At 44.0% G+C, this 27,791-nt stretch overlaps 3 protein-coding genes across 9 annotated transcripts in view; 1 reads left to right on the top strand and 2 right to left on the bottom strand.

Moving 5' to 3' along the window:
* Positions 1–63: 63 nt before the first annotated feature.
* Positions 64–7,331, bottom strand: TMX2 (thioredoxin related transmembrane protein 2). 2 transcript variants are annotated; one of them, XM_059709298.1, is made up of 9 exons: positions 7,194–7,331; positions 6,740–7,074; positions 3,146–3,206; positions 2,784–2,897; positions 2,446–2,522; positions 2,100–2,206; positions 1,857–1,922; positions 1,635–1,764; positions 64–882 (listed from the first exon to the last, which is right to left on the bottom strand). In XM_059709298.1, the coding sequence occupies exons 1-9, from the start codon at positions 7,243–7,245 to the stop codon at positions 736–738; spliced, it is 1,089 nt and encodes a 362-aa protein (XP_059565281.1). In that variant the 5' UTR covers positions 7,246–7,331; the 3' UTR covers positions 64–735. The 2 variants fall into 2 exon arrangements, with proteins under 2 accessions (XP_059565281.1, XP_059565280.1); XM_059709297.1 differs by having other exon boundaries at positions 1,635–1,785.
* MED19 (mediator complex subunit 19) lies at positions 7,263–15,316 on the top strand. 3 transcript variants are annotated; one of them, XR_009454456.1, is made up of 6 exons: positions 7,263–7,569; positions 9,634–9,890; positions 10,054–10,150; positions 10,479–10,573; positions 10,768–11,198; positions 14,067–15,316. XR_009454456.1 is itself a non-coding variant. In XM_059709300.1 (5 exons), the coding sequence occupies exons 1-5, from the start codon at positions 7,263–7,265 to the stop codon at positions 14,148–14,150; spliced, it is 840 nt and encodes a 279-aa protein (XP_059565283.1). In that variant the 3' UTR covers positions 14,151–15,316. The 3 variants fall into 3 exon arrangements, 2 of the variants coding, with proteins under 2 accessions (XP_059565283.1, XP_059565282.1); XM_059709300.1 differs by lacking the exon at positions 10,768–11,198; XM_059709299.1 differs by lacking the exon at positions 14,067–15,316 and having other exon boundaries at positions 10,768–13,810.
* The window catches only part of ZDHHC5 (zinc finger DHHC-type palmitoyltransferase 5), a 24,303-nt gene continuing 7,654 nt past the window's right edge, over positions 11,143–27,791 (bottom strand). For all 4 annotated transcript variants that reach the window (XM_059709293.1, XM_059709294.1, XM_059709296.1 and 1 more), the window contains exons 3-12: positions 22,707–22,828; positions 20,001–20,158; positions 18,901–19,073; positions 18,647–18,749; positions 17,903–17,994; positions 17,336–17,468; positions 16,553–16,676; positions 16,054–16,166; positions 14,236–15,095; positions 11,143–13,728 (exon numbers count right to left, since the gene is read on the bottom strand). In XM_059709293.1, the coding sequence (XP_059565276.1) occupies positions 13,563–13,728; positions 14,236–15,095; positions 16,054–16,166; positions 16,553–16,676; positions 17,336–17,468; positions 17,903–17,994; positions 18,647–18,749; positions 18,901–19,073; positions 20,001–20,158; positions 22,707–22,828 (2,044 nt within the window). In that variant the 3' untranslated portion in view covers positions 11,143–13,562. The remainder of the gene's footprint in view (positions 13,729–14,235; positions 15,096–16,053; positions 16,167–16,552; positions 16,677–17,335; positions 17,469–17,902; positions 17,995–18,646; positions 18,750–18,900; positions 19,074–20,000; positions 20,159–22,706; positions 22,829–27,791) is intronic.

The raw sequence follows: 27,791 nt of genomic DNA on the forward strand, positions 1-27,791 counted from the left end.
GAAGAAATTAAGCAATTCATTTGCAGTTGCCTGGTTTTTAATACACAGAGGCGCAAACAAAAGGAAATCCCAGTGTCTTTATTATGGAAAACCATCAACTGGGTGTGGGAGAGTAGGTTGGAAGGTAAGAGGAAACCCCAATCCAGCCCTAGGGCTCTCTTCCGGGCTGACCCCACAAAGGAAGGTCTCAAACTTCTATTCCCTTTCCTCCCAACCTCCATATTGTGGTTAAAGGTTTGTCCTTGGGGATGAGTAACAAAACTAGGTTTATTTTTAATGAAGGCCAAAGATCAAGCCAGGGGGCCTAAAGTAAGGGTCCTTGGGGGGAAATTTTTAGTGCAGACTCTGTACCCCGGCATCTTGTTAGGGATTAACCTACTGTAAGTAGTCTGTAAGTCCAGTAAGGAATACTGAAAAACAACATGGTGGAGATGTGTGAGTGGAGGGCAGCACTCCAAGCTTGGAGGGAAAGCATTTCCTCTTCCATTACATGAGATCTCTCCCTTCCTCCAGTGAAATAGTTGGCCCCAGGCGTGGTTCCTGGAGTGTGCCTGTCAATTCCCTGGATGCCTCTTTAAAATCAGAAGCAGCACCCTGCACCACCCAGGCACAGCCAAACAGGGAAAACATAAATAAAAGGCGAAGCCTCACTCAGGCAAGGCTGTGGTTACAGAAGGGGCGGGGCTTCAAAGGTGCCTAGGATTGACCAGAAGGAAGCACTAAGAGGCAGGAAACCTATTTGTCCTTCTTGCTTTCCCCATTTGGCACTGCTGTGGGGGTTGGGGCCACAGACTGCTCCTCGGGAATATTATCCCCAGTCTTCCATTGCTTCTTGGACCGCTGATACAGTTCATTCAAGCTGAATTCTCGGATCACATTCTCCTGCACAAAAGAGATGCAGATGCAGAGGTCAGGGTTGCGAGGGAGAGTTCAGAGTCTGGGAAATAAGTATTTAGGCACAGTTTAGGAAAAGAGGAAGCAAAGCACAGAAATTTAATCTAAATCTCTTTTATGGGTACCTAAAAGTCAACTAATACTTAAGCACCTATTATATGCCAATCACTGTGCCAAGAATTATAGCTACATAATAATGTAATCTGCAAAACAACCCCATGAGCCAGGTATTACTGTCTCCAATTTACAGCTAAGGAACCTAGGGGCTACAGACTATAGATACAGGTCCTTTAAGACTGAATCTTGCCGAGACCGGTTTGGCTCAGTGGATAGAGCGTCGGCCTGCGGACTGAGGGGTCCCAGGTTCGATTCCGGTCGGGGGCATGTGCCTGGGTTGCGGGCACGTCCCCAGTGGGAGATGTGCGGGAGGCAGCTGATCGATGTTTCTCTCTCATCGATGTTTCTGGCTCTCTGTCTCTCTCCCTTCCTCTCTGTGGGAAATCAATAGAATATATTTAAAAAAAAAAAAAAAAAAAAAGACTGAATCTTAACTAATAATTTCCCAATACTAGCAGGAGAAGCATAATATAAATTTGCTGAGTGAATTCATGAATGAGGTCTAATAACTAGTCCACATTGTGGGTAAGTGGTAGAGCTAGGAATCAAACCCAGGTTGGGTTTCAAAGACCACCTACTGTCCCATATGCTTCTTCAAACCACTTGCCCACTCTTTCCTGTACCTCAGAGAAAGTCCAAGAGACAGCTCGTCCTTTCTTATCAATCTGTGGCCGCCGCATGACTTCCTTGCCACCTTGGAACAGGATCAGGGTAGGAAGCTGCTTGGTGAGGGGGGATGTGCTCACTTTGTACCTACAGGACCCAGAAAGTACTCTGTAAATGCATGTGTATACATCGCTCGAAGTGATTCCCTGTTTACACCTTCTACCCAGGCCCTCACATACCGTTTACTAACATCAGTGTAGCGTCCAACGTCCACCTTCCCAAAATTTAGCCCTGTACAGTTGTACCTGAGAAGGATATATTATTTAACATAGTGTAAGAAGAAAGAATGGATCAAGGGAAGTTGAAGTACAGCTACTGGAGGAGATGCCTTGGTTGCAATGTACAAAAATTAAGGCCAAAAAACAATGAGAGGGAAGGTACAGCCTCTCAGTTCCCATCATCCCTCCCTTTGCACCACTCACTTGAGGGAGAGGTCAGCGTAGATTGGAGCAAATGATTGGCAGTCATTAGACCAATTGGCAAAGAACTCCACAATCCAAGTGACCCTCTTGTCCCGCTCCAGCTCTTCCTGCCACACACAGGGAACAAACAGTGAGCTGGATCACACAGGCTCCTGGAAAGGTTCAGACCTTAGCGTCTTAATTCCTCATCAGGGCTTCCCCTCTCTGCCTCCCTTAGCTCCCATGATGAACCAAGTATCCTTGACTTCCATTCTGAAGCACAGTTGCTCCTCCTAGTGAGTAGGGTGCACAACTACAAATTTACCCACAATAGACCCAAGAAATGGGAGGGAGGATGATCACTCACATCAATGGTTTTATCGTTGAAGTACTTGATGTACTCAGGGCCCATGTACAGCGGAGGCTTGCATGTCATCAGGAACACTAAACACAGAAAAAAAAAAATATGTTGAAGGAAACAAATAAGGCCTTGGGCAAGGATTTACTTTCAAACCAAATCAAAGACTTCAAGCACCAAAGAACACACTTTGTGGACATATATAGACCACTGACACATTCCCTTCCTCTTAAAGTCTCTAGATTCATACCGTCTGAGCTACACACATAATTAGGAACAGGTATGGAAGAAGACTATGGAGAAACTGGTTTGGATTTGGTTCCAACCAAGTCTTGTAGTCTCCTTACCTATGCAGAGTGTGATGTAAAGCAGGCCCATGCGAATATCCAGGCGGAAGAAAAGAATTGCATTGGCCACTTTACTGAACATGAAGATGTTGCCTATATGTTGCTCCACAGTGACTGAAACACAAAGATGTCACGGGTCAGGCTAGGCAGCAAGCTCCTATATCCCATTCTTGGTCCCTCTTCCTGGAATACTTTGAAATGGGAGAGTGGGGGAGGGGGATAAAAGTCCAAGATCAAATTCAGTGTTGGCATGGAATGAGGGACTGGTACAGTAAGTAATGCCTCTCTCATAACATGAATGAAAACACCTCCGAAGGGCCTTAGGCCTACCCTTGGGAGACAGAGAAACAGGCTAGACTTACTGGACCTGCGGTTCTTCATCATCACGATGGCACTGAGAAACATCAGGATCTCTATTTCTCTCTGCAACAGAATCAGAGTGGCAGGAATGCCATCAGCAGAGATAATATTGGTGGGTAAAGGCGCCAATATGGAACAAAACCCAACAGAGATCCAAAAAGGGGATGATAACAATAAATAACTACGCTAAGGCGTAGTGGGAAAAACACCAGTCAGAGGATCTAGGTTCCAAGTTCTAACCCTGCCACAAACTGGCTGGTGCCTTTCAGCATATCAACTGCTGAGCTTTGGTTTCCTCCACTGAACAACGTCTATCTCAAAATGCTATTATAAAGATTAAATGATAATGGATATAAAACAGTTGTATAAAGTATAACATGGAATAAAACTGTGAGAAATTACAACCAATTCTGTGATTCTGGGAAAACGAAACTTTTCCGGGAAGACTTTCTTGTAATATTACATTCATACAATATATGGTTATTTACTTTATTTGGTTTTGCTTAAGTTAAATTATTCCTCTTCATCTAATATTCACAGTAATAATCATGCACCTTTAATATAACCTGAAAGCTGAAGGAGGCATTTCAGAGCTCCCAAGGCCCTTTTCAGTATCCTTGGCTTATGGTTCTTTCTCACATTCTAGAACAGTGATGGCGAACCTATGACACGCGTGTCAGAGGTGACACACGAACTCATTTTTTTTTTGGTTGATTTTTCTTTGTTAAATGGCATCTAAATATATAAAATAAATATCAAAAATATAAATCTTTGTTTTACTATGGTTGCAAATACCAAAAAATTTCTATATGTGACACGGCACCAGAGTTAAGTTAGGGTTTTTCAAAATGCTGACACGCCGAGCTCAAAAGGTTCGCCATCACTGTTCTAGAGTGTAAGCGCCAAGTGAGCAAAGTGAGAAAGACAATAAACATGACAAAGAAATAAGTAATTTGAAAGAGTAATAACTGCAATGAAGAATAACAATGACCATGTGAAAGAGAGCATGAGAAGAGGGCAACTATAAATTAGATGGTCTGAGGCCTTTCATACCTTTCTGTTTACCTTTCTGTTTATAATGCAGGGGGCAAATCAATGTCAGACAGAACCAATCAACTGTGATTTACAGCTGGGAGTCAGAGACTTAGGTTTTTAGCCTCAATTTCCAACAAAAAGTAACTTACTGGATTTAGAAATGGCTATGTAAAGTGGAAGTTAGGGAAGATGATAGACCTTACTACATATACCTGAGCAGAAATGAGGAAGAGTTGACCTAACCCGTTTGGCTCAGTGGATAGAGCGTCAGCCTGCGGACTCAAGGGTCCCAGGTTCGACTCTGGTCAAGGGCATGTACCTTGGCTGTGGGCCCATCCCCAGTAGGGGGCATGCAGGAGGCAGCTGATCGATGTTTCTAACTCTCTATCCCTCTCCCTTCCTCTCTGTAAAAAAATCAATAAATATATATATATATATTAAAAAAAAGAATGAGGAAGTTTTCCCAAATGAAATTGGGTTAGCCCAGTGGTCGGCAAACTAGGATAGGACTAACAGAAATATTCTTGCTCTATAGCAAAGACTAGCTATGTATACTCTGGGCAAACTGCAGCTAGACTGTCTCCTTACATCTAGGTAGGACTGTGTGACTAGCACTCCTGAATGGAATGTGAGTGGAAGTGATGTGTCCCTGTTGCACACAGGCAGTAAGAAAGGGTGTGTCCTTGCATTCCAGGTCTCTTTCTTCATCTGCTGGCTGGATGATCCTGGGATGACCGTAAGTCCATAAATTGAAGACAGTATGAGACTGGTTTCCAGACTAACTATATGAAGCAGGGCCCTTCTGATTGTTCTGCTTGTTTGCTCATTGTTTTTAAACTTTTTTATTATGGACATTTTCAAGCATACACATAAGTTGAGAGGATACTGAATGGTAGCAGAATATGACAGCCCAAAATATGCCACTTTGGCTGAAGGATTCTTTTGAGCCTAAAGGCAATTGAGAACTAAATACTAAAAAAAGCCCAACCCATTTATCTAAAAGCAAGACATAAAGTTTCAAAGGTGTCCCTCTAACCCAGTGGTTCTCAACCTTCCTAATGCTGCGACCCTTTAATACAGTTCCTCATGTTGTGGTGACCCCCAACCATAAAATTATTTTCGTTGCTACTTCATAACTGTAATTTTGCTACTGTTATGAATCGTAATGTAAATATCTGATATGCTATATGTGTTTTCCGATGGTCGCTGAGAACCGCTGCAACCCACCCTACGAGGAAGGACAAAAGTTAATCAAGGGAGATAACCTTAATCCCTATTAGCTTGAAGACAGCACCAGAGGAATCTATATAACAAACTAGACTTTATATACCATTAGTTTATCTTCCTATAGTTAGTCGACTCTGGAAGCCTAAAACTTCTGTGCCTAGTCATTTCTCCACAATTTTACTGTTCTTTGTTAAAGACACTATAAGCCAGAGTTTTAAGCCACCTCTTTAGTAAAATCTTTAGTAATATCCGTTATATTTTTTAGTCCCATTTTGGTGAAAGTAATATAGGATTATCAGATAAAAATAGGATCTTTTGAAGTAGCATGGCTACCCTTAAGCTAATTACTAGAATGGTCTGGGAAAGGACAAAGGAAATATTAAAGAGTAAACAAGGGATGGAGGATAAAAATAAGGGAGTGGGCTCTGCTAAAGGTCAAGACTCATTTTTTGGAAAAAAGATCAAAACTCGCCCTAACCGGTTTGGCTCAATGGATAGAGCGTTGGCCTGCGGACTCAAGGGTCCCAGGTTCGATTCCGGTCAAGGGCATGTACCTTGGTTGCAGGCACATCCCCAGTAGGGGGTGTGCAGGAGGCAGCTGATCGATGTTTCTTTATCATCGATGTTTCTAACTCTATCCCTCTGCCTTCCTCTCTGTAAAAAAATCAATAAAATATATTTTTTAAAAAAAGATCAAAACTCAGGATGGCACTCCTTCCTCAGAAACAGATGCTGCGATACAACAGAGGGCCCAGAGCTTCGGCTGGTCTGTCTGGGTGCTCCCTGCACCCCTACTCAGGAAGTCAACAGCAAGAGGCGTGGGAGAGATTTCTCTCCGATGTGTTTTTTACAATTCCTTTTCCACTGGTGTAACCACTGTATTCATTTCTGCATCCTCCGAATGCAGCATAGTTCCTAGCATATGGTGTGCATTGAGAAGCGGGTGGTAAGAGTGTGTAGGTAATGCGGCCAGGAGCGTGGTTTCAAGTCCTAACCGTGTGACCTTGGACAAGCCGCCTCATCACGCCGAGATCAACTTCCCCACCGGTAGAACGGGAACACGACTACTTGTGTATCTCAAAGGCTCCGGGAGAGGCTTACAGGCGAGCAGCACTGTGGGTGGCTGCACGCACATACGCAGAGCTGGGGTCTGGCTGTCGCGCAGGCTAGCCGCTTTTACCGTCTTCATCAAACACCAAGAGGTTTAGACTCGATTACGGCCCAGGCCCTATACGTTAATGGTAAGCCCGCTACAGGCGCGGAATCTCGGATGCAACCACAGAGAAAGGGACCGTCAAGGTCGCGGGGTCCTGACTAAGGCGGGGGTCGCTCACCCAGTCAAAGTCACACGGGTTGCCGTCTTCGCGTTGCGTGGGGAGAGTGTGACAGAGCGGGGGCAGCTTCCTCACGAGTAGGAAGGCAGCAGAGAGCAGGGCTGAAAGAAGGTAGTAAGGTCGGGCCAGCCATCGTGAAAGGCGCGGCACCGAATACACCAATGCAATCAAAGGTGCCAGGACCGCCATCTTCTTGGCCGGCGGCGCAGGCCGCTCTCGGGTGTCGGTAGGCCTGGCCCCGCCTCTTCCACCATTGAGACGTCCAGTGGGCCGAGTTGCGGATGCACCGCCTCTGGACCCAAACGTCGATTTCTGATTGGACGCTACGGTACGCACTGAAAAAGGTATGTGATACTTTATTGGTCAATCTGGCTGTCGCTTTTCCAGCTCAGTCATTTTATTGGATATGCGACGATGGCCGGGACTAAGGTTAGCTAGTACTTCCTGTACGTACTCACAAAGCGACGGAAGTAGTTTCGGAACGAGGTAGGCAGGCCCCGAGGCATCCAATGATCAGTGGCTCATGGAGGAAGAGGACGGTACGCCGGAAAAGGATTGTCCAATGAAAACCACTAGCGCCAGACACCAGGACAGCGCTGGGGCAGAAGGAAAGATGGAGAATTTCACGGCGCTGTTCGGAGCTCAGGCTGACCCACCCCCGCCCCCAACCGCACTCGGCTTCGGACCAGGAAAACCTCCACCCCCGCCTCCTCCTCCTCCAGGCGGGGGGCCCGGCACGGCTCCGCCCCCCACCGCGGCCACGGCCCCGCCCGGTGCTGACAAGTCGGCAGCTGGTTGCGGTCCCTTCTACCTAATGCGGGAACTGCCAGGTGAGTGCTAGGCCGGGCCAAAGTCAGCCAATCAGGTCATAATCAGGGGGTGATGGGCGTGATTGTTAACCGGGTGGTGGAGCTGCCAGGTAACCTAGGCAACTCGTGCCAGAACCCTGGAGCTCTAAATTGAAAGGCCTCCGTGTAACAAGTTTGAGGAGATGGAATCAAGAGTCATTTTGAACATGGCTCCAAAATGCCTTTTAGTTCATCCCAAGTTCTGCTACATCAAGAATTAAGGGAAATAACAATGGGTATTGGTACAGTAATTTGAAGTTCATAACGCAGTTCTATATGTGTAACATAATATATAGAATAGCCCCCTGAGGTAGGCATTTTATAGTTGAAAAAACTAAAGCACAGAGAGGCTGAAGCATAGAACTTTCCTTTGGTTAGTTATTGGTTGGTGTCTACCACTAACCTTACCTATTCTGACTTTACCTATCAGTTGACAGATATTGAGTATATGTTTTGGGCAAATGTTGAGTGTGTAGGTAGAAGAGGAACAAGATTAATAAGTCTGGTCCTTGTTTTTAAGAAGCTTGTTTTACTTAGGGATGCAAAGTATGTAGTTTAAGGAAAGTGACCATATTTCTTGTCAAGGCCAATCTCATTATTTGGTGGTCATGCCTCACATACAATTAAGAACTACGTGGTGGTTTTCAAAATATTATCCAAAATGAGAGCAAGAATAAGTTGTCACTTGAGCTAGACCTTGATGAATTTATATTGGTGAACAATATTAGGAAGACTTTTCCTATAATTAGGTTAGTTTTCCTAAAAGGAAACATTATGAGGGGTGTTTTTTGTGGTGTTTTTTTTTCCCCAGGACATTAGGAGACCCATTTGGATGGATCAGAAATTTAGCATAGGGGACTAATGGTTGACTAGGTTCCCAAAGCTAAGTTATAGTAAAATGTGTTTAACCATGAGTGCCAAAGGAATTTTGAGGTCTTTCCTGAGGGCTATAGGAAATCATTGAAGGTTTTGGTTTTTTTTAACTGATGAGTACTGCTTCTAAAAATATCTAGAGAATGGGAGGTACCATGTATTGTGGCTGGGTAGCTCAATTGGTTAGAACATTATCTTCATATGCCAAGGTTCAATCCTCAGTAGGGGAACATACAAAAATAAACCAATGAATACATAAATAAGTGGAACAACAAATACCTCTTTCTGTTTCATCACCCCCGCCCCCCCCCCCATATCTCTCTCTAAAATCAACCAATAAATAAAAAGCCATAGTATCTACACAGAATTGACTAAGTCACAGAGGTGAGGAACATCCAGCCGTGGGCCATTGTAAGGCCCGTGAAATCATTTGGTCTAGCTCTGACAAGGCATGAGGGGTGAGTTAACTAAATGTTTGATCAAATATAGCAGGCTAATTTTTAAGTGATAATTTTGTATGACCCAAGAATGATGTTATAAATATCTAAATGGCCCTTGGCAGAAAAAAAGTTCCCCACCCCTGGACTAAAAGGAATTGGAAGTGCAAGATTAGTTTTCAGGAGAGGAGTCAGGGCTGGGGAGAGAGATTTTAAATCATCTTCATAGAACTGACGGTCAGAAAGTTGGAATGACTCTTAAGTTAAAGCTCAGAAGAGGCAGAGTGTCTTCTCACCTGAGTCTTGAGCATAACCACCTAGAAGGAGGAGAGTCAACAGAAAGAGGGGATAAAATCAGAATAGTATAATGGCCAGAGGCAATGCCGAGTTTGAGGAGAGGTACTCTGGCACTGTGTGTGTTTTTATTTTTGTTGATGAGAGAGGGCGAGGGAGAAACACCAATTTGCTGTTCCACTTTTTTATGTATGTGCCCTGACCAGAGATTGAACACACAACCTTGGTATATGGGGACGACACTCCAACCAATTGAGCTACTTGGACAGGGCTGCTCTCTTTCTTATCAATGGAATGTGGTAATATCTTAAATACACTGATTTTTTTTTTTTTACAGTTTAAACAAACACATACTGAAAAGTATAATATAAATGTAAGGCATTATCAGTATAAGTATTGTGTGGCTGACTTAAAAACATCTTATTCTCCCTGCATTCTCTAGGCAGCACGGAGCTGACAGGCAGCACCAACCTGATCACACACTACAACCTGGAACATGCCTATAATAAATTCTGTGGGAAGAAAGTGAAGGAGAAGCTGAGTAACTTCCTGCCTGACCTACCCGGAATGATTGATCTGCCAGGTTCCCATGATAACAGCAGCCTCCGCTCCCTCATTGAGAAGCCCCCTATTCTTGGTGGCTCTTTTAATCCTATCACAGGGACCATGCTGGCTGGATTCCGCCTCCACACTGGCCCGGTGAGTCCCCTCTTGGGGAGGAAGGAGGCAAATGGGGAGGTCTGAAAGGCATGGAGGTAGTTTTTCTGTCCAAGCCTGTTCCTTCCTAACTTACTGAGCAGAACAATGGGGAGCAGGGGCTTTGCTCCCTCCACTCATCCAGACCTTCCTTTGCTTCCTTCAGTTGCCAGAGCAATGTCGTCTGATGCATATTCAGCCTCCCAAGAAAAAGAATAAGCACAAGCACAAACAGAGCCGTACCCAGGATCCTGTCCCCCCAGGTAAGAAGCAGTTCTATTCAAAGCCAGAAACCGGATGTTCTAAATCTGGTTCACCCATCCTCAGTAAAAAAAAAAAAAAAAGCAAGAAAGTTCCTTACAGAGTCCTGGACTCCCAAATTCTCCTGAAAAAAGAAGTTGATGTTCTGGGGTCTCCTGGGTAAGTAGGACCTTGGGACAGGGACCTTAGCAGTGCCTCCATAGCCTCTCTGGCCATTTGAACAAAAGCAGTTGCCCTTGACTAGGGGTTGGGTTTGCCTATAATCTGCAGAGTTCTAGCAGGAGGGGATTTTGAGCTCTACATTTGATAGGCACCTAATGTCTCCAACAGAAACGCCATCTGATTCAGATCACAAGAAAAAGAAAAAGAAAAAAGAAGAGGATCCTGAACGGAAAAGGAAGAAGAAAGAGAAGAAGAAAAAGAAGGTAAAATAGGGGCCTGTTGCTGTAGCCCAGTGAGTTTCCCTTATGTCTCACCCCTATACTAGGTAGAGTCCTTGGCTGCAGGTTGGACCCAACATTGAAAACTTAGGGCAGGTTGCACTGTTTTCCCATCCACTCCTGGTCAATGCCAAGGCTACTTCCTAGTTGCTCTTGTGTTCCTGCTTTGTCTTCCCCAGAACCGACACAGTCCAGACCACCCAGGTATTGCCAGTTCTCAGGCCAGCAGCAGCAGCAGCCTCCGCTAACAGGACAACTGGACTCTGCCAGAATGACTTTTCCTGCTGTACTGAACCTGCTGTCAAAAGCTGCCTTCCTGGCTCTTGGACACTGCCTTAGGAGCATCTACAGTGGCTGGATCAGAAGCAGTCCTACTGTGCTCATAAGAGGAATGCATTATGAGAGAGAAGGGCCATGCTTTTGTAAGGCTCAGTCCAGCTTTCTCATGGACATCTCTTCCTCTCCCAAGGAAGCTTTCTTTTCATCTCTTTTGTGCAGTTGTCTGATTTAGGACCTTATCTGATTTGTTAGGGTTTTTCTTTAAAAAAAAAAAAAAAAAAAAAGAAATTGCATTTATCAAACTGGCTGAAGTATGACTGCCTATTAAGAGGTAAGTGCCTTTCTGTGAGAGTCAGAGTTTAAGCCACAGCATGCTAAGATCTGGGGGGATTTGGGCCTTGTATTATATTATCAGTAGGCAGGGAACCAACCAAAATGAAATTGGGAAACATGGTCCAAAAGTTAGGAAGAGTTTGTTAATACCTTTCCACAGACAAATAACACCTTGCCCATAGTGTTCATACTCCATCTGAAGAGCTGATCCAGTTAGGGCTTGACTGTATTCTAGGTCAATTTTGTGTTGAAACAGAATAGCCAACCAAAAAAGCACCTACAATCAATCACCACTGTACTTCAACAAGTTGATTCTTGGTCAAGCCCATGATTTTTTTGAAGTGAATATCTGGCAAGCAAAGGTAAATGCTTCTCTTATCTTTATATTAGTAGTAAGAACTTTGGAACTGCCTCATTCCTTAGTTAAGACAAAGTATTTGGCTGATGTGAAAACATTTCTAAGCTTCTAAGACAGCAACAAAAGGCAGCTAAACTAACAAAATGTAAAGTTAAGTCCCTTTGGTCTTTGCAGGCCAAATAACTGAAAAAAATCTGAGAAAACCCAGCCTAATGTAATCAGACTAGAAGTTAAACTGGCAGAACAGTTAAAATCTATTGCTACCAGCCCTCTAGATTGTAGAGGGAAAACCACTCATTCATTTAGCTCTAATTTTACAGTAGGATTTCAGAGTTCATATACTTGTTATAAACAGTGAAAATAAAGGGTTCTAGCCAGTTTCCTGAGATTAAGTGTCCAAGGGTGCCTATTAAAAATTAGGGCACAGCCTTTTGCTTTTGCAAATAGAAGACAAAAACAGGAAATATCAAATTGAACTGCCACCCATATATACAGTTGGCCTTTAAGAGGGCTTTCATATTTTGATCATTCAGTCTTCCCTTTGGCTACATCCAAAATGAACTTTACTTTTCAGAGACAATTCTGTATTAAGAAACAAGTGTGGCACAAGTCAAGAGTTCTCTAAGCTTCGAAATGACAGACTTTAGTAGTTGCAAATGATTTCCCATCCCCAGGAATTTTGGGGATTAAATCACTGGGTAAAAAACACCAGGACCTGTTGTCTTAAGTGGTTATTTTCACTACAGTCCTATCTAAAGATGGGTCAGGACCAGAGAAACTTCTGAGGCTTTCTTTATGACTCTCCACCAGAGACCATTCACCCTGCCTTAACCAGACAAAATAACACAAGTCAGGGGGGAGCTGGTTAGATCAGGATTTCTTTTTATTCCTTGTTGGTTTAAAATGACTAATCAGAATAAAAAATAAAATGGCCTCTATCTAGAGGCTGGGGTCTCCCCTGTTTAGAGGTTAGAACCCAGGTATCTCCTCTACCCAGCACCATACCAAGGTGGGCTGAGGGGTACCTCTCAAGGGACAATTGGAGGGGCTTAGGCCTGCCACTCCTCCTCTCTATCCCATTTTTGGCATGTGATGAAAAATATTGCTTTTTGGATTCTTCTCTCCTAGCCTTGGATTTAAAAATGTTAACTGTGTGTGAAATGGGGGAAGGATTTGAGGGGCTAGTTGAAGAAGCCCACCCTAATCCTTCCATCCCAAAAAGGGGTTTATCCAGTTGTTTCAGGAGCTTGGCCAAGCTCTTTTCCTGATCTCTCCTCCACCAAAAACATCATGGGGCTGTGACCCCTTTCCTGGGAAAACTAAGTGCCAATGAGCCCTGAAAACTTTACTCTCTCCTCTGACCAAGACTTCAGACTCGCCTCTCTCCAGTTCCTTTCCTGATCACTAAGCACCGACAACATGGGGTGCTATTTTCTTAATTGGTAATGGACAAAAGAGAGAACCCTGGGGCAAAGGAAGACTTCTATTCACATCTTTCCTCTTCTCCTGCTGGTCCCAGGAATGGGAAGAGTAAGATCCCCCTCTTAAACATCCCTCCCTCATTTTCCCATCCCAGGATAGATATATAATTTCTTTGATATTTATAATATATATATGTATATATATGTACACACACACACCTGGTAACGCAGAAGAGGAAAAAAATAGAATCCGTAACAATAATAAAAAAAATTATTTCTGGTTTAAAAATGATCTGGTTCTCTCCAGGGCGAGCAATTGCACAAATGTCCACTGAGTCTGGTCCAGGGGTTGAGGAAGGGAAGGTCTTAATAGGTAAAGGGGGTTGCTGCCCCAGTCTCAGGGCCCCAACTCTCGACTCCCCAACCCCATTGCATTTTATAAACGCTCCTCATCCTCTTGGAATCGGTGGTTTAAAAAAATGTCCATGCAGGGGAGGAGAGCCCCTTGAGGAAAGGAAGGTGGCCACCTGGGGGGCCCTTTGGTGCAGGCGCAGAGGTGTGGGGGAGGGGAGGTGCCGAAGGCTCACACCGAAATCTCATAGGTGGTGCCACCTACTCCTGACACTTTCTTGACTCCTCCCCTTGTAGGGCTACTGAGAGGTGGCTGGCCTGGGCCAGGGGAAGCTGAGCCTATACTCTTGGGCTGCCCATTGGACTTGCTGTAGGCGGTCTTGAGCTGTACTTCATCTCTGGGAAGGAAAGAGAGAAAGAGGTGTCAGGAACTGGGACACAAAACACAGAAAGGGGAGACAGTTTTAAAAGTTCGGGGGGGGGGGGGGGGGAAATGATGTACTTTTCTCCATACATACTTTTTTTAGTGTGATGAATAATTAAATGATTTGTACTTAAATATGCTTTCTTATCAAAACATTCCCTTTTGTTTTATTGCACTGCTTGAAACAAGCCTGATTCCCTATCTCCTATTTATTTCTTCTCTCCAATAGCAGCTATCTTGTATATTTACACTCAAATAAATTTTTAGGAGGACAGGATTAAGAAAAAGTATTAAACTTCAGTCTCTTAACAGGAATGGCCCATGAAAGCTGCTGGAGTGAAAATGAAAATGAAGAGCTATCCACAAGCAGGACAACCCTGGGTCCATTTGCGCTAGAACATACAAGGGAAGTCCTGATGCCTTCTACAGGGCAGGATGCTAATTATAAGTTCGCTGAAGGCCAGGATGGACTAATACTTACTTGGGTGTCAGTAACGGCTGCAAGGCCACTTCTTCAGTCTCAGAGACACCAGGTTGGGCTTTTTGGCTGCTATAAGACATGGATCGGCCCAGGTATGGAGCAGTTGGGCCTGATTCAGGGGACCCCAGTCCCCGGCCCCTTAGTCCATCTGGCTTGCCAAATCGGGGCACAGCTGGGCGTCCCAATGGAGTCTTGCCCAAGGGTGACCTCTTCGAATCATCTGAGGAGGAACTAGTACGAGGGGCATGGCCTGAGCCTGGTGTCGATTGAATGCCGGAGTCCCCCAAGCCTGGTTCTTCCTCTCGACCTGGGACTGGGGGTGACTGGCGTAGCAGCTTCTCTCGTTCCTGGAGGGAGGCCACAATATGGCGCGACAGATTGTCGTACCGGACTGGTGAGGGCTCTTGGTGTGCTGGGCCAGTTGGCACCAAATGTGGGTGCCTCTCAGCTTCCCGCTGTTGAGCCAGCCGGGCTGACAGGAAGGGAGAGGTGTAGCCTAAAGGTGTGTCTGGCTCAGGCCCTGCCTGCACTGACTCAAAGTCAGGGCTGTCGGAAGGAGTGAGCAGGCTGTCATAAGATAAACTTCCATTGCGTGTCTGGTTAGCCAGGCTCTTATAGGAGGTGGAGGTTGTGCCCTCTGAACGGATGGACTGCAACTGGCCCAGCTCAAAGCCTGTGCCCTGGGCCGACTTGAGGCTGGAGGAGCGTGAACCACTGGACAGTGGGTCGAAGTGAAAGCTTTTGCCAAAAGTGGGAGAGCGGAAGCTCTCTGGCTCCAGGCTGGGTTCTGACCGGTAGCTGGGATGGCGGCTGCTCTCTGCAATTGAGGTTGGCTCCTTCAAGCTGTCACCACGACTCAACTGGGGGAGAAAATAAAGCAGGCTCTTAGTGCTGCTCCTCACATGACATACCAGGTCCCAGAGTCCAAGGAGTCCCTCAAAAATGGCCTGTTACATGCCAGCAATGTTTAGAACATTTGTATGCATTATCTTGTTTAACCCCTAAAGCAAATCTCTGAGTTAGTACAAATAATACCACATTTTAAGATGCAGAAAATAAAACTTAAGTAACTTGCTCGTGATGGGTTTGAACTTAGGTATGACAATCAGTGCTTTTATCTATTTTGCTTTCTTGCCCCCTTTAATGAAGTAACATCAACAAGATTCAATCCCACTAACACAGTGGTCGGCAAACCGTGGCTCACGAGCCACATGCAGCTCTTTGGGCCCTTGAGTGTAGCTCTTCCACAAAATACCGCGTGCGGGCACGCACGTACAGTGCGACTGAAACTTCATGGCCCATGCGCAAAAGTCAGTTTTCGACCAGGCAGAGTCTATTTTGAAGAAGTGGCATTGGGGGGGGGGGGGGGGGGGTCGGTCGGTCGGTCGGGCAATGGGAGACACGGCGCAGGCGGGCCGCGGGATACTCAGCGCTGGGGGAGGCACACACGATTCATGATTCATGCACGAGTTGAGGATGGGAGAGCTGGAAGGGGTCGACCTCAGTGAACGTACCTCAATCAGATTGAGGATGTTTTTAGCAAAGGCCAGCTTAGGAGTACCCTAATTATATACAATGTACCTACCTATATCGTTTAAGTTTAAAAAATTTGGCTCTCAAAAGAAATTTCAATCATTGTACTGTTGATGTTTGGCTCTGTTGACTAATGAGTTTGCCGACCACTGCACTAACACCAACAATTAGTAAAATGCCTTTGATTTTCTTTTCTTCCCTCTGCCTCTTCTTTCCCTTCTCCCAATCTTCTTCCCAGAACAAGTGGCATATTTACAACCCTACTACTTAGGGAGAACCCAGTACCTTGGCGCTAGAAGAGTGAGGCATGGCGGCTGATGTGCTGCTGCTACTGTAGCCTGGCCGATACTTGTACATGGTAGGTGTGGGGGGGCTGTCCTTGCTCAACAGGCTGCTGTCTGTGGGGAAAAAAAGGCCCAGAGGAACCACTTTACAAGCTATGCTCTTAACCTAGCTAGAGTTCCTTAAGGTAGAGGAGAGAACAAGGTAGGAATAGGTATAATCAAGGGAACATGATTTTGTTGAAATCAAGACTAAAGACTCCTATTAGTTCAGATCTCAGTGAATATACCAAACAGGATGCTCTCTGTCTAAAGCTGACAGTTCCCCCACAAACATCTAATTCACTGCCAGTAGCTAAGTGGTATCCCCTTTCTCCCAGCTGTTCAAAGTAGTGGCTCAAGTGCCACCTATTGGGTGTTCTCAGCTACAGCAAAAGCATTATCTAGCCCTTGCCTGTATCTGCGCTACAATTCAGTCACCTTCTCACTCCTGCTGCCCTTACCCTCATTAGCAGCCAGATTGAGGTGTGTTCGTAGCCCTGTATAACGGCTCAGGTCCGGCTTAGGAGGAGGTGGAGGTTCAGCATCTGCGGACTGGCTCTCTGTAATCTCCAAGCTTCCTTTAGACTGGATAAAAGAGGGAAAATCAGGGCATTAGGCAATTCACAAGTATTAAACTGGTAACAGAGGAGTGTTGGAGAGTCAATTGTATATTTCTAAACGGACTGGAAGACAAGGGACAAGAGTCAGTTTGAGAATGGTACTGGATTAAAAAAAGTTTTCAACAAGAGTTTAATCCTGCCATTTATTTGTGGGTTGGTTTTTGTTGTTGTTAATCCTCATTGTGAGGTTATTCTTCCATTGATTGTTGTGTAGAAGGGCAGGAGGAAGAGGGAGAGAGAAACATCATTGTGAGAGAGACACATCGATTGGTTGCCTCCCCCACGTGGGATCGAACCTGCAACCCAGGTGTGTGCCCCTGACCAGGCATTGAACCCCTGACCATTCGAGCACAGGCTGGCCTGGGCGTTGTTCATTTTTACCATTAACTACTTGAGTTCCAACCACCTGCAAGCTACTATCTGAAGTCCTATGAAGACATGGAAATGAATGGACTCAATTTATAATGTCACTAAATTACAATCTAATGGAGACAAGATATATATTTTTAAGTAATTTTAACACAAGTCAGAAAGTGAAAGATGTAAACTAAAAGCGTGTTTCCATTTCTTTACCAGGAGTGAGAGCCTCCAAGTTACCTAATTTTGCTCCCCTAAATTCCTCACCTTAGTTCTCCTCAGCTCTCCCTGGATGCCATTGTCCATGATCTTCACAGTTATCTGCCCATCTGACACTTCTGGTCGAAGGAAGGGAGGTCTGATTACAATGGTCTTCTCTTTCTTTGGTCTCCCCAAATACCTGAGTGTTAAGAATAAAAAGGCTTTCATTCATTCATTCATTCATTCATTCCAATGTATCTACTGATTGCCTACCTTGTGTAAAACATTTTTACACAATAAACAGTCCAACCAGGCCAGTGAAAAGATCAACATTGAACAGATTTGATTCCATGACTGTAATAAGACTAGGCCTTTGGGCAGATAGCTAGCTCAGGACACTCTGGAGTAAATCTCAACTCTCAGAGGAGAGTAACCATAATACCTGATGACTATCAACTGAACTCATGGTGTCCACTAAAGGATGGCATGTCTTTCCCATGTAGGTACTTCCCATTCTAAGAGAACCCTTCCTAATGGCAGTCTCCCATCAGACCTTCTGGCACCAGAAGCAGCCCAAAGGAGACAAAAGTTATAATGAAGGGTGAACAGCAGACCAAAGGGATATAGATGTACCTGGGTGCTGGGGAACTGCAGAGTACACGGCTGACATTATTACAGCAGCCATTGGTGAAGGGGTTCACACCTCCCCGGAATTTACCCGTAACCTAGGAGGAAAAAAGAGCCAGAGCAGTCAGACAATGGGTCCCTGACTTCCAAAGACCAAAACACAAACCAATGAAAAATTATTGTATACCCACTATCTGGGAGATACAAAAAAAAAAAAAAAAATGAGTAAAACACAATCCTGCCATCAACCAACTTCTACCTGGGATAGCTAAGAATGGCAACTCTAGAGTCAGTGTCCTCAGTTCAAATCCTAGGTCTTCCTCACCATAGCTATCTCACCCTCAACATCAGTTTCCTCATGTAAAATGGGGATAAATAGCTCTCTGAATATTGAAAACTAAAATATACAAAATACCAAGCAAGCAAGGTTAATTATGCACAAAAATAACTGTCTTTAAGCAGCACTATAAGCTTCTTGAGGGCTGACGCAGATCTTTTATTAAGCCTCTCTAAGTTCGGAGCCCAAATTGTCCAGTATAAGTGGACATTCTGTAAATGCTAACTGGAGATGGCTTCTATTCTCATGTTTGCATGAGGAAATTGGACACTACCTCATAAAACATATTTAGGGGGCGGGGCAAAAAATATAGTATTCAGGTATTCATTTGTAGAAGCACAGGCTAAACACTAATCACAGGGCTAAAAGACAAGCCCTCCTCTGCAGAGGTCTCCCATCACTTCTTCCTGTACCTGTTCATTGGTTGTGCGTCCCCGAGCCACCAGCACCACATGAAATCCCGTGAGGCCAGCTACAGGGATGAAGAATAAGCCAGCCACACACATCACTGCCATCCTGAAGCCAAACAGTCAAGGAGAGCAGAGCAACATGATCTCATCTTCTCCAGCCCATACTGTAGCCATCTTCCCTTGAGCCTTACTACCACAGGATTCAACCTTCCTCACTCTTCCCCCTCCCAATCCCACCACCAAGCCTTAAAGGATACGTGACAGCCGTGCAGACCCCTGAGAGTTCCTCCACGTGGGAGAGGACATAAAGGAGGCCAAAGCCAAACACACCCATAATGTGCACTGTCAGGGAAAGGAGGAAGAGGAAGAAATAACGGTAGTTCCGGCGACCAATACAGTTGTTCACCCAGGGGCAGTGATGATCAAATTCCTAGGGGCAAAAAGAGAGAATGAGAGGCATCCTTGGACCACAGCACTAGATCACTTTTCAGTCAAGAAGACAGACAAATGGCAGAACTTAACTGTTTTTATCTATGGTTATGCTAATCATTTAGTTGCAAAATTAAAACAGGAAACAGGATCAAGCAGTTTATCTTGCTCTACCAGTCTCACAGGAAGACTTCCCAAGGTTGATGATCAAAGACCAAAGTTGCCTCTCAAAGTTTATCCTATGTGACCAAGGAACTCTGAAACGGAATAATGTCAGAGGCTTTGCAAACATATCAAGATTCTTGAGAAAAGAGGCTTGAAAGGAAAATCTGATAGGCAAATGCTTACAGCTACGTAAAAACTGGGGAGGAAAAAGTCAAAAATAAAAGGGCCCTGGCCAGTGTGACCATCCTGGACATGGAAAGGTTGCCAGTTCAATTCCCAGGTCAGGGCACATGCCCAGGTTGTGGGCTCCATCCCTGGTAGGGGGCATGCAGGAGGCAGCTGACCTATGTTCCACTCTCACATGGATGGTTCTGTCTCTTTCTCCCTCTCCCTTCCTCTCTCTAAAAACCCCAAAAAAACACAAAACCTTAAGTAAAATGAAAAGGACACAGGAAGAAAAATATAACTAAAAATTGAATGCAACAGTATGATGATGTAAACGCAAGAGATAACACAAAGCCAGGACACATAACCAGAAAGATGACCCAAGGGAAGGAAGGCTAGAGCCATGAATCCTGGTGCTGGGAAAGCCTAGGGCACTTGGGGTCCCTCCTGTAACATAATATTTGCACTCTACCTCTCATGTACACACTACCCACATAGTTAGCCAGGACTGTATTTCATGCACAGGATTTGATCCTTACTCTATGAGACAGAAGATCACTTGGGTTAAGCATCAAGTGACCCCACTCAGGGTTCTTACCTCCACACAATTGTCACAGACACTGCAGTGGGAACATCGAGGAGGACGGTAGAATCGGCAGGTGGCACACCATTTCATACGCACTTGGATGCCCTTGATTTCCACTGTTTTGTAAAGGGGAGCTCGGAAGTCATCTTCCTTGTCTTCATCCTCCTCAGCTGCAGAGAGGAAAGTCAATAAAAAAACAACTGTGCCAAAACTGTACCAAGCATTAGGGATGCAATGATATTTAAAATATGGCCTCTGCCTTCAAGGAATTCAAGACTAATGGGGGAGAGACTACGAATTAGTAACTAATACTGTGAGATCAGCTCTTTATACAACATTATTGGAACACAGTTGAAGAAGCAATTTATTCTGCACTGGGAAATGAGGTTCAAGAGAATATGACTCGCCCGGCTGGCATGACTCAGAACCAGAAGGTTATGGTTCAATTCCTGGCCAGGGCACATGCCCAGGTTGCGGGCTCATTCCCCAGTGTGGGGTGAGCAGAAGGCAGCCAATCAATGATTCTCTCTCATCACTGATGTTTCTATCTCTCTCTCCCTCTCCTTTTCTCTCTGAAATCAATAAAAATATTTTTTTTTTTAAAAAGAGAATATGACTCAGAGGTGGCTGTGATATGGATACACTGATATTCCCAGTTTACATACTATAAATTTATGTAAACTAGTTATCTCTGAGCTGTGAAATTATAGGTGATACTTGTCTTGTTTATACTTTCTATATAATGAACATACACCATTAAAATGTTTATATTTAAAACTTTTTTTTTTTTAATATATTTTATTGATTTTTTACAGAGAGGAAGGGAGAGAGATAGAGAGTTAGAAACATCGATGAGAGAGAAGCATCGATCAGCTGCCTCCTGCACATCTCCTACTGGGGATATGCCCACAACCCAGGTACATGCCCTTGACCGGAATCGAACCTGGGACCTTTCAGTCCGCAGGCCGACGCTCTATCCACTGAGCCAAACTGGTTTTGGCTATATTTAAAATTTTTTAATGCTATTTATTTTGAAATCTCTGATCCTTCCACACCATCATCTATCAGAAGTAAGTTCTTTATTTTTTTTAAGTACTATATAGTTATTTGGTTACTCTTATAACTTAACTAGAGGCCCAAGTGCACAAAATTCATGCACTTGGCGGGGGCGGGGGCAGGGGGGTGTCCCTCAGGCTAGATTGCAAGAGGGCACAGGCAAGGCCAGGGGACCCCACTGGTGCATGATCGGGCCAGGGAGAGATGTGGGAGGTTGGCAAGCCTGGGAGGGACCATCGGAGGGCTCCAGGGTGTGTCTGACCCATCTTGCTCAGTCCTGATCGGCCAGACCCCAGCAGTAAGCTAACCTACCAATCGGAGCATCTGCCCCCTGGTGGCCAGTGCACATCATAGCGAGCGGTTGAGAGGCCTTAGCACAGCATTAGCATATTACACTTTGATTGGTTAAACAGACAACTGGATGACCAGACACTTAGCATATTAGGCTTTCATTATATAGGATACGCAGTGTACCTATTCATACAAATGTCTTTCCTATCTTCCCTTCATTTGAAAGCAAGGACCTTAAAAAAAAAAAAATCACCCCTAATGACCATAATGTCTTCCATATAGATCAGTGACTTTCAACCTTTTTTATCTCATGGCACACATAAACTAATTACTAAAATTTTTTGGTACACAAAAAAATATACTTTTTGCTGATGTGACAAAAAAAAAGGTATACATTTGATTTATTCACACCAGATGGCTACTGTTGTGTTGGTTGTCATTTTTTTCATCTGACAATCTAGAAAAGAAGTCAGTGCCCGACTAAATAGTCATGTTTTAAAAATTCTTGCAGCACACTGGTTGAAAATCATTGGAATACATAAATATTTGACAAAAGACTAAAAGCTCATTAAAATAGCCCTACTTGTCTTTAGGAACTTAAAGTTCCTTTCATTCATCTGATACTTGAAACAAGTTACAAATGAAGCACAATAACACAGCTTTTTTTAACATAATGAATTTCAGAAAAACTTCACCTCACCAAAGTTGCTATCCCAATTCCACTTGTCTCACTTTTACAAGATAACTTCACATTTGAGAGAAAAAGTAGGTGTCTTCATCAGTGTCTTTCTACTTCTTATTCTATCAATGACAGTTTTTACTCTCACCTCCTGTCTCAGAAACAGCTTACTACTTCTGTATGCAAAACCCTTTTACCATGCTCTCTACCTCCCATCCTACTGAGTTCAGCATTTCATGGCTACAAGCTTCTGCCTAGAATGTCCTTCCCTTCCATCCTCTACTTGGTAAAGTCATTCCTATCTACCATTAGCAGCATTTCCAAGTTTATATGGGCACATATTAGTGCACACTTTTCTATGGTCTCACAGAATCTTGTTCATGCCTCCATTACAGTTTGTACCACACTGTTTTAACTGCCTAATTCATCTTGGATAGTATTGTGCCTAGCAATACCGCCCAACCAGTATGTTCAAAATATATTTCTGCTGAACAGATAACTGAAAAACAAAGAGTTGATTCAAAGTGAATCACATGGGTAGAAGTAATGACATACAGTAGAACTAAAGGCCCTGACCTGCTTTTCATCATTAGACTATAAAAGTATCCCAAAACCTTATCACTCAATGTATATGTCCAAAAATCATTCTTTTTTCAAAGGTAATGAGCTTCCAAAAAAGAGGAAAATCTTACCTCGAGGGAAAATCCCTGGGTCCATGAAGGTGGCCATGCTGAAGTTAGCCAGCACAAAGAGAAAAACAATCGCATTGTAGATGGGCACTGCAGGTGACACATAACGGCTTAGTCCTGGACAGCTGCACAGATAAGAAAGAAAATGAGGGGCTGCTTCTCACACTCTGGACACCAACCATATAAAGATTCGGCCCACATACTTATATTTAAATCTTGTGTAGTTCACCTTTGCTGTCTCAAATTGTATCCTTCCCAACAAATGTGTCTAGTTTCCCAAAGAAATGCTTATTTTAGACCAAGGTACAAGACTCTGACTCTCTCCTACCATAACCCGTTGCACTAAAGGTCTGTGTTCTTCAGATTCTTTCTTCCCTGGTGGATCTTTCCAATGTTTTAGAATCTGCTCTTATCTCCTTTTTAAAAAGGCACAAAAGTTAGGGACTGAGTATGTAACTAATACCAACTACACTCCCTTCTCTGTAGCAGCCTTGAGGCTTCTGGATCCCAGCCATGCCCCAGTGACCTGTACATTGGCCCAAAGCATGAGATACCACCTGCCTCTCTGGATCCCACTCCCTCTGGCTTTGTACCGCTCTCAACTGCCTAACATTTCTTCACTGCGTCAGATATTCCTGAAAGTTTTATTCATCTAGAAACTAGTTCTCAAGGTGAAAAAATAATAATACCCAAATATGAATGGCACAAAACTAGACTTCTTGAGGTCTATAAATGAAGCAGAAGTGTGGGGAATAAAGAAAAGATTCCAGGCCTGGCCGGGTGACTTAGCTGGAATGTCATCCCATGCACCAAAAGGTTATGGGTTCGTTTCTAGGACAGGGCACATACCTAAGTTTTGGGTTCAATCCCCGGTCAGGGTGCGTACAGAGGCAACCAAAGGATGTTTCTCTTTCTCTCCCTTCCCCTCTCTCTAAAATAACGCTTTAAAAAAATAAAAATAAGAGAAGATACCAGACCAAACCACCCTAAATCCTGTAGGTAAAAGAAGCTGGTTAAATATATCCACTATTTCACAGGGTCCAAATCAAGAAATATGCATAAGGTAACTTTGCTTGGATTTTAAAAAAAGAAAAGAAAAGAGTGCCCCAGTCCAGGATTACACTCAGTTTCTGTCTGGTTGTGAGTCTAGTAGGAATGCTGCAGGTGCTCTTCCTTTCTCTGATGATATTCTGGGAGCTGGAAGTTTTAGAACACAGATGTGCTGCTTGCTCTGTCAGTAATATCAAAGACCCTCTCTCCTGTCTCAGCTCAGGAAAAACTTCCCATTACAAGACAGTGGCTAAAGACACTAATCTGCTTTGTGGCTGAGAACTTAATCTTTAGAATTAGAACAGCATCTGTCTTTGTCCTCTTTATCTAGACCAGTCAGAACAAAAGGAAGAGTTCATTGAAGGAAGCAGGGGCCAAGAGAACATGACAGCATGAATCTGAAGAATTCATCCACAGCAGTCCTGGATTCTGTTGTGATGTGTCTCTACCAAATCAAAAAGCACAGCCCTGAGCAGTGATTCAAGACAGTTCATAGGAATTGAGCTCCTTAATGAGATATAAACTAATAAGAAACAAAGGTGATGGACACAAAGCATCTTGACTACCACCATCCATTTATTCAAATTCCATTAAAATTTTTTAAGTAAATATTATGTGCAAGGTTTTTTAAGTAATAAATATCAATTAACTCTTAGCTTCTCCTAATCAAAACTGGAAGATAATGACGGTAGAGTTAAAGGCACTGATTTCAAGGAAAAAACAGATCTCCCATCACAATTCTGGGTTTATTATCAGTCTCCCATGGAAGCCTCTTCCTCTGGGGTTTCTTTGGTTCAGAAAAAATGTCCCCCTATTTTGGCAGGTTTTGGGGTGAACTATAAGCAAGAAGGAAGAATCCTTACACAGCCCCACCTAAAGCCTGAGTTCCTAGCTCCTTGGGAGGGAGAGAAACTGAAAACCAGTCATCCAGGTCAGAGCCCCTCCCTAGTACTTAGCTGTCACTTTAATTTCCGCCTGGGAAGAGGAGAAAGGGTGACTCACTTGACTCCTACAGCCTGGGAAGATAATTAGAAGGGAAAAAGAAATTAAATCCTTCGAACACTGAGGTACCATGATTTAAAAGTCTCATTCCTAGAATTGGCCATTATGGCTACTGTGGCGGCCTCCTGAGCTTCTGTAAAATAAATAAATAAATAAATAAATAAATAAATAAATAAATAAATAAATAAATAAGGGTATTTCTGTTCTTGAGGGAAACGAAGGTGAATAACAATGGGACATCAGCTACTTCACAGGCCCAAATGTCAGCCTTTCTGACCCCATTCTTTCTTCAGTTTCTGCATTTCCAAACAAAGAAAATCACACAATTTCTTCTGTATCTGGCCAAACTCTGGTATAATGAACCTTACCCCTACAACCTTCCTGATATCAGCCTATCCCAAAGTATGAAAGCCTAGAATCAAGTTCCAGGATCTGTTGCCAAAATAAAGCCTGTCCTAGAGTTGGCAGTTTCTAGAAATGATACAAATAAGTGCATAGGCAGTATTTGCTCCTAGATGCAAATCAGGGACCTACTGCTTCCAACCTAAACACTCTAGCTCAGAGAGCACCCTACCAAGGAGAGGCATGTGTGAGCAGTGCCTGTTCCTGCCATATCCCATTCTGTTTAGCTCAGGGAGAAGACTGCTGTTGCCATAGTATTCTGCCAGATCCTAGATGACCACCCCAAGTAGCCTGTCTGAATCTGTTGCCTTTGATGGAAGGAGATGAGGGCTGAGCTGAGAGGAGTTGTTGGGGCTCGTCCTCAGCCTATAGCAATAATCATAGTGCTCCAAAGCACAGGGAGTGGCCGCAGCCCAATAGGCTGGCTGACTGACTCACTGATGAAACTCCCATTCCTATACCAACCCAGAAAGAACAGGTTCTTCTGCCCACCCATTCAGCCCTCCTGTTTTCAAGCCAAATAAAACGGGGAGAGTAGGTTTCAATACCTACACTCTTGAAAAATCTGTTTCGCAGCCATCTCTCACACTTCCTATTATAAATGGTTCAATTCCTAGTACAAAAAAAAAAAAGTAGGACTCAAGAAGCTTTGATTTTAATTCTCTCTCAATCAATATTTTGCTAGGTAGCCTAAGGTAATCCACAGAAAACTCTCCAAGTTCATTACTTCAACTATATAATACAGATATGAGACTGGAGACAAAGTTTGAAAAGATCCTAGAATTCTTTTTAAACCAGATGGCTTAATACTGGGCATTCACTGGCTAAAAGATACACACACACACACACACACACACACACACACACACACACAACATATTACTATTACAAAAATCACAATTATCATTCCAGCTCCACCTTCATCCTTCATTCCACTTCCCCATTCTGAGGTACTGGACATTCAAGAACACTTGAAACACTGGCACTACCCTCCCTGAAGGACAAGTCTATACATTCCATCCATGCCTAACACATAGTTTGAATGTATGACTAGTGTTCCTTGTTAATGAGGAAAGGTTGAAATAAATACCCCTCTTCCTAACCCTGGGGATCAAGATTCCACAGGAAAACAATTTCTTCTCTTATAGGTGGGTAAGTTCCCCTTAAAACACTTCACTTATGGCGCGTGTGTGTTACTCAGACTTTCAAACAGCTCAGTGCAAGACATAGGACCTGGACACTTACTCCTGGATGAGAAAAAAATGTGGGAAGGAAAAGGAACAACCACTGCTCAATTAATGCCCTAAATCACAAGACTGCTCCCACTCAAATCAGGTGCTAGCACCTCCAGTCATGAAGGAAAAAAAAACAGAGGGAGAGTCACTCCAGTTGCCCAACTCTCTGGGGTAAAAGGGTTGGGAGGGGCCAGAGGTAGAAACTGAAAGGAAGAAGGCTCTCTATGGATGGGACACTAGAAAGACCATCACAGATTTCTGCACAACCCAGACTTTTTTATCTTTCCTTCAGAGGACCACCTGCAGCAGAGATGTACCCCCATGCCGACCCTAACCGACCTTAAAAGGAAACAAAATGAGCCCTAACCGGTTTGGCTCAGTGGATAGAGCGTCAGCCTGCGGACTCAAGGGTCCCAGGTTTGATTCCGGTCAAGGGCCTGTGCCTTGGTTGCAGGCACATCCCCAGTAGGGTGTGTGCAGGAGGCAGCTGATTGATACTTCTTTCTCACTGATGTTTCTAACTCTCTATCCTTCTCCCTTCCTCTCTGTAAAAAATCAATAAAATATATATTTTTTAAAAAGTTAACAAAATGAGACACTGGTTGACTTTACTCACAGTTTGAGGAGACTTTAGAGGATACAATTCAGTGATTTATTTCAAAGACCACTGCCAGGAGCCCTAAAAAGGTCTCAAGGCTCCTCAGGAAGACAAAGAGTATGCACCAAGTGGCTGGGCCTCTATGCACCTGCCTCAGCTGAACCAGACAGCTCTACCCTTATGTTTTATGTACTGGGGTTCCAAATAAGATCTCATTTGAAAAAGGTCATGGTGTTTAAATAACTGCTCTAGGCCAACTTCCTCATTATACAGAGGAAGAAACAGGTCCACAAAGTTTAACAGGCTTTACCAAAATCTGTCTCCTGACCCCCCAAAAGTGTGCATTCCTTTTACCTATCACTGACCCCTGCCAATCACAAAAGGAGGCTTAGTAAAGACAAAAAGGATACAGGCACATTATCTTAAATGCAGAGTCTAATGCCTAATTAGAAGGGGGAGGGTTACTTTAGCAGACACTCTCCTTCCCAAGCACTAAAAAGAGGAAAGAATTAAGACATGATCCCCAATAACTCACCTGCTTAGTTTTAGTACTGAAAAAAATTAGTGAATGAGGGGGATTAGGCTTCTAGGAGGAAGACCTGAACTGTTCTATTCAAGCTTCTCTGGGGCAGAAGATCACCATTTTTTGATGATCAAGCCCAACTGATAATAATCTGCTCATAGCTTTCCCTACTTGGCAGGTAAATTACATCTAGCTGAAACCGGTTTGGCTCAGTGGATAGAGCCTCGGCCTGCGGACTGAAAGGTCCCAGGTTCGATTCCGGTCAAGGGCATGTACCT

This window comes from Myotis daubentonii, chromosome 9, assembly GCF_963259705.1.
Source record: "Myotis daubentonii chromosome 9, mMyoDau2.1, whole genome shotgun sequence".
Taxonomy (NCBI): domain Eukaryota; kingdom Metazoa; phylum Chordata; class Mammalia; order Chiroptera; family Vespertilionidae; genus Myotis; species Myotis daubentonii.

Bases quoted from the DNA above. Each gene is read 5' to 3' on its own strand.
- MED19 (XM_059709300.1), top strand. From the start codon at position 7,263: ATGGAGGAAGAGGACGGTACGCCGGAAAAGGATTGTCCAATGAAAACC. The intron at 9,891-10,053 runs GTGAGTCCCCTC...TGCTTCCTTCAG, and splicing joins TCCGCCTCCACACTGGCCCG to TTGCCAGAGCAATGTCGTCT. The intron at 10,574-14,066 runs GTAAAATAGGGG...GTCTCTTAACAG, and splicing joins AAGAGAAGAAGAAAAAGAAG to GAATGGCCCATGAAAGCTGC.
- TMX2 (XM_059709297.1), bottom strand. From the start codon at position 7,245: ATGCCTCGGGGCCTGCCTACCTCGTTCCGAAACTACTTCCGTCGCTTT. The intron at 7,075-7,193 runs GTACGTACAGGA...TACCTTTTTCAG, and splicing joins CTACTTCCGTCGCTTTGTGA to TGCGTACCGTAGCGTCCAAT. The intron at 2,523-2,783 runs GTAAGGAGACTA...TTCTGTGTTTAG, and splicing joins TTACATCACACTCTGCATAG to TGTTCCTGATGACATGCAAG.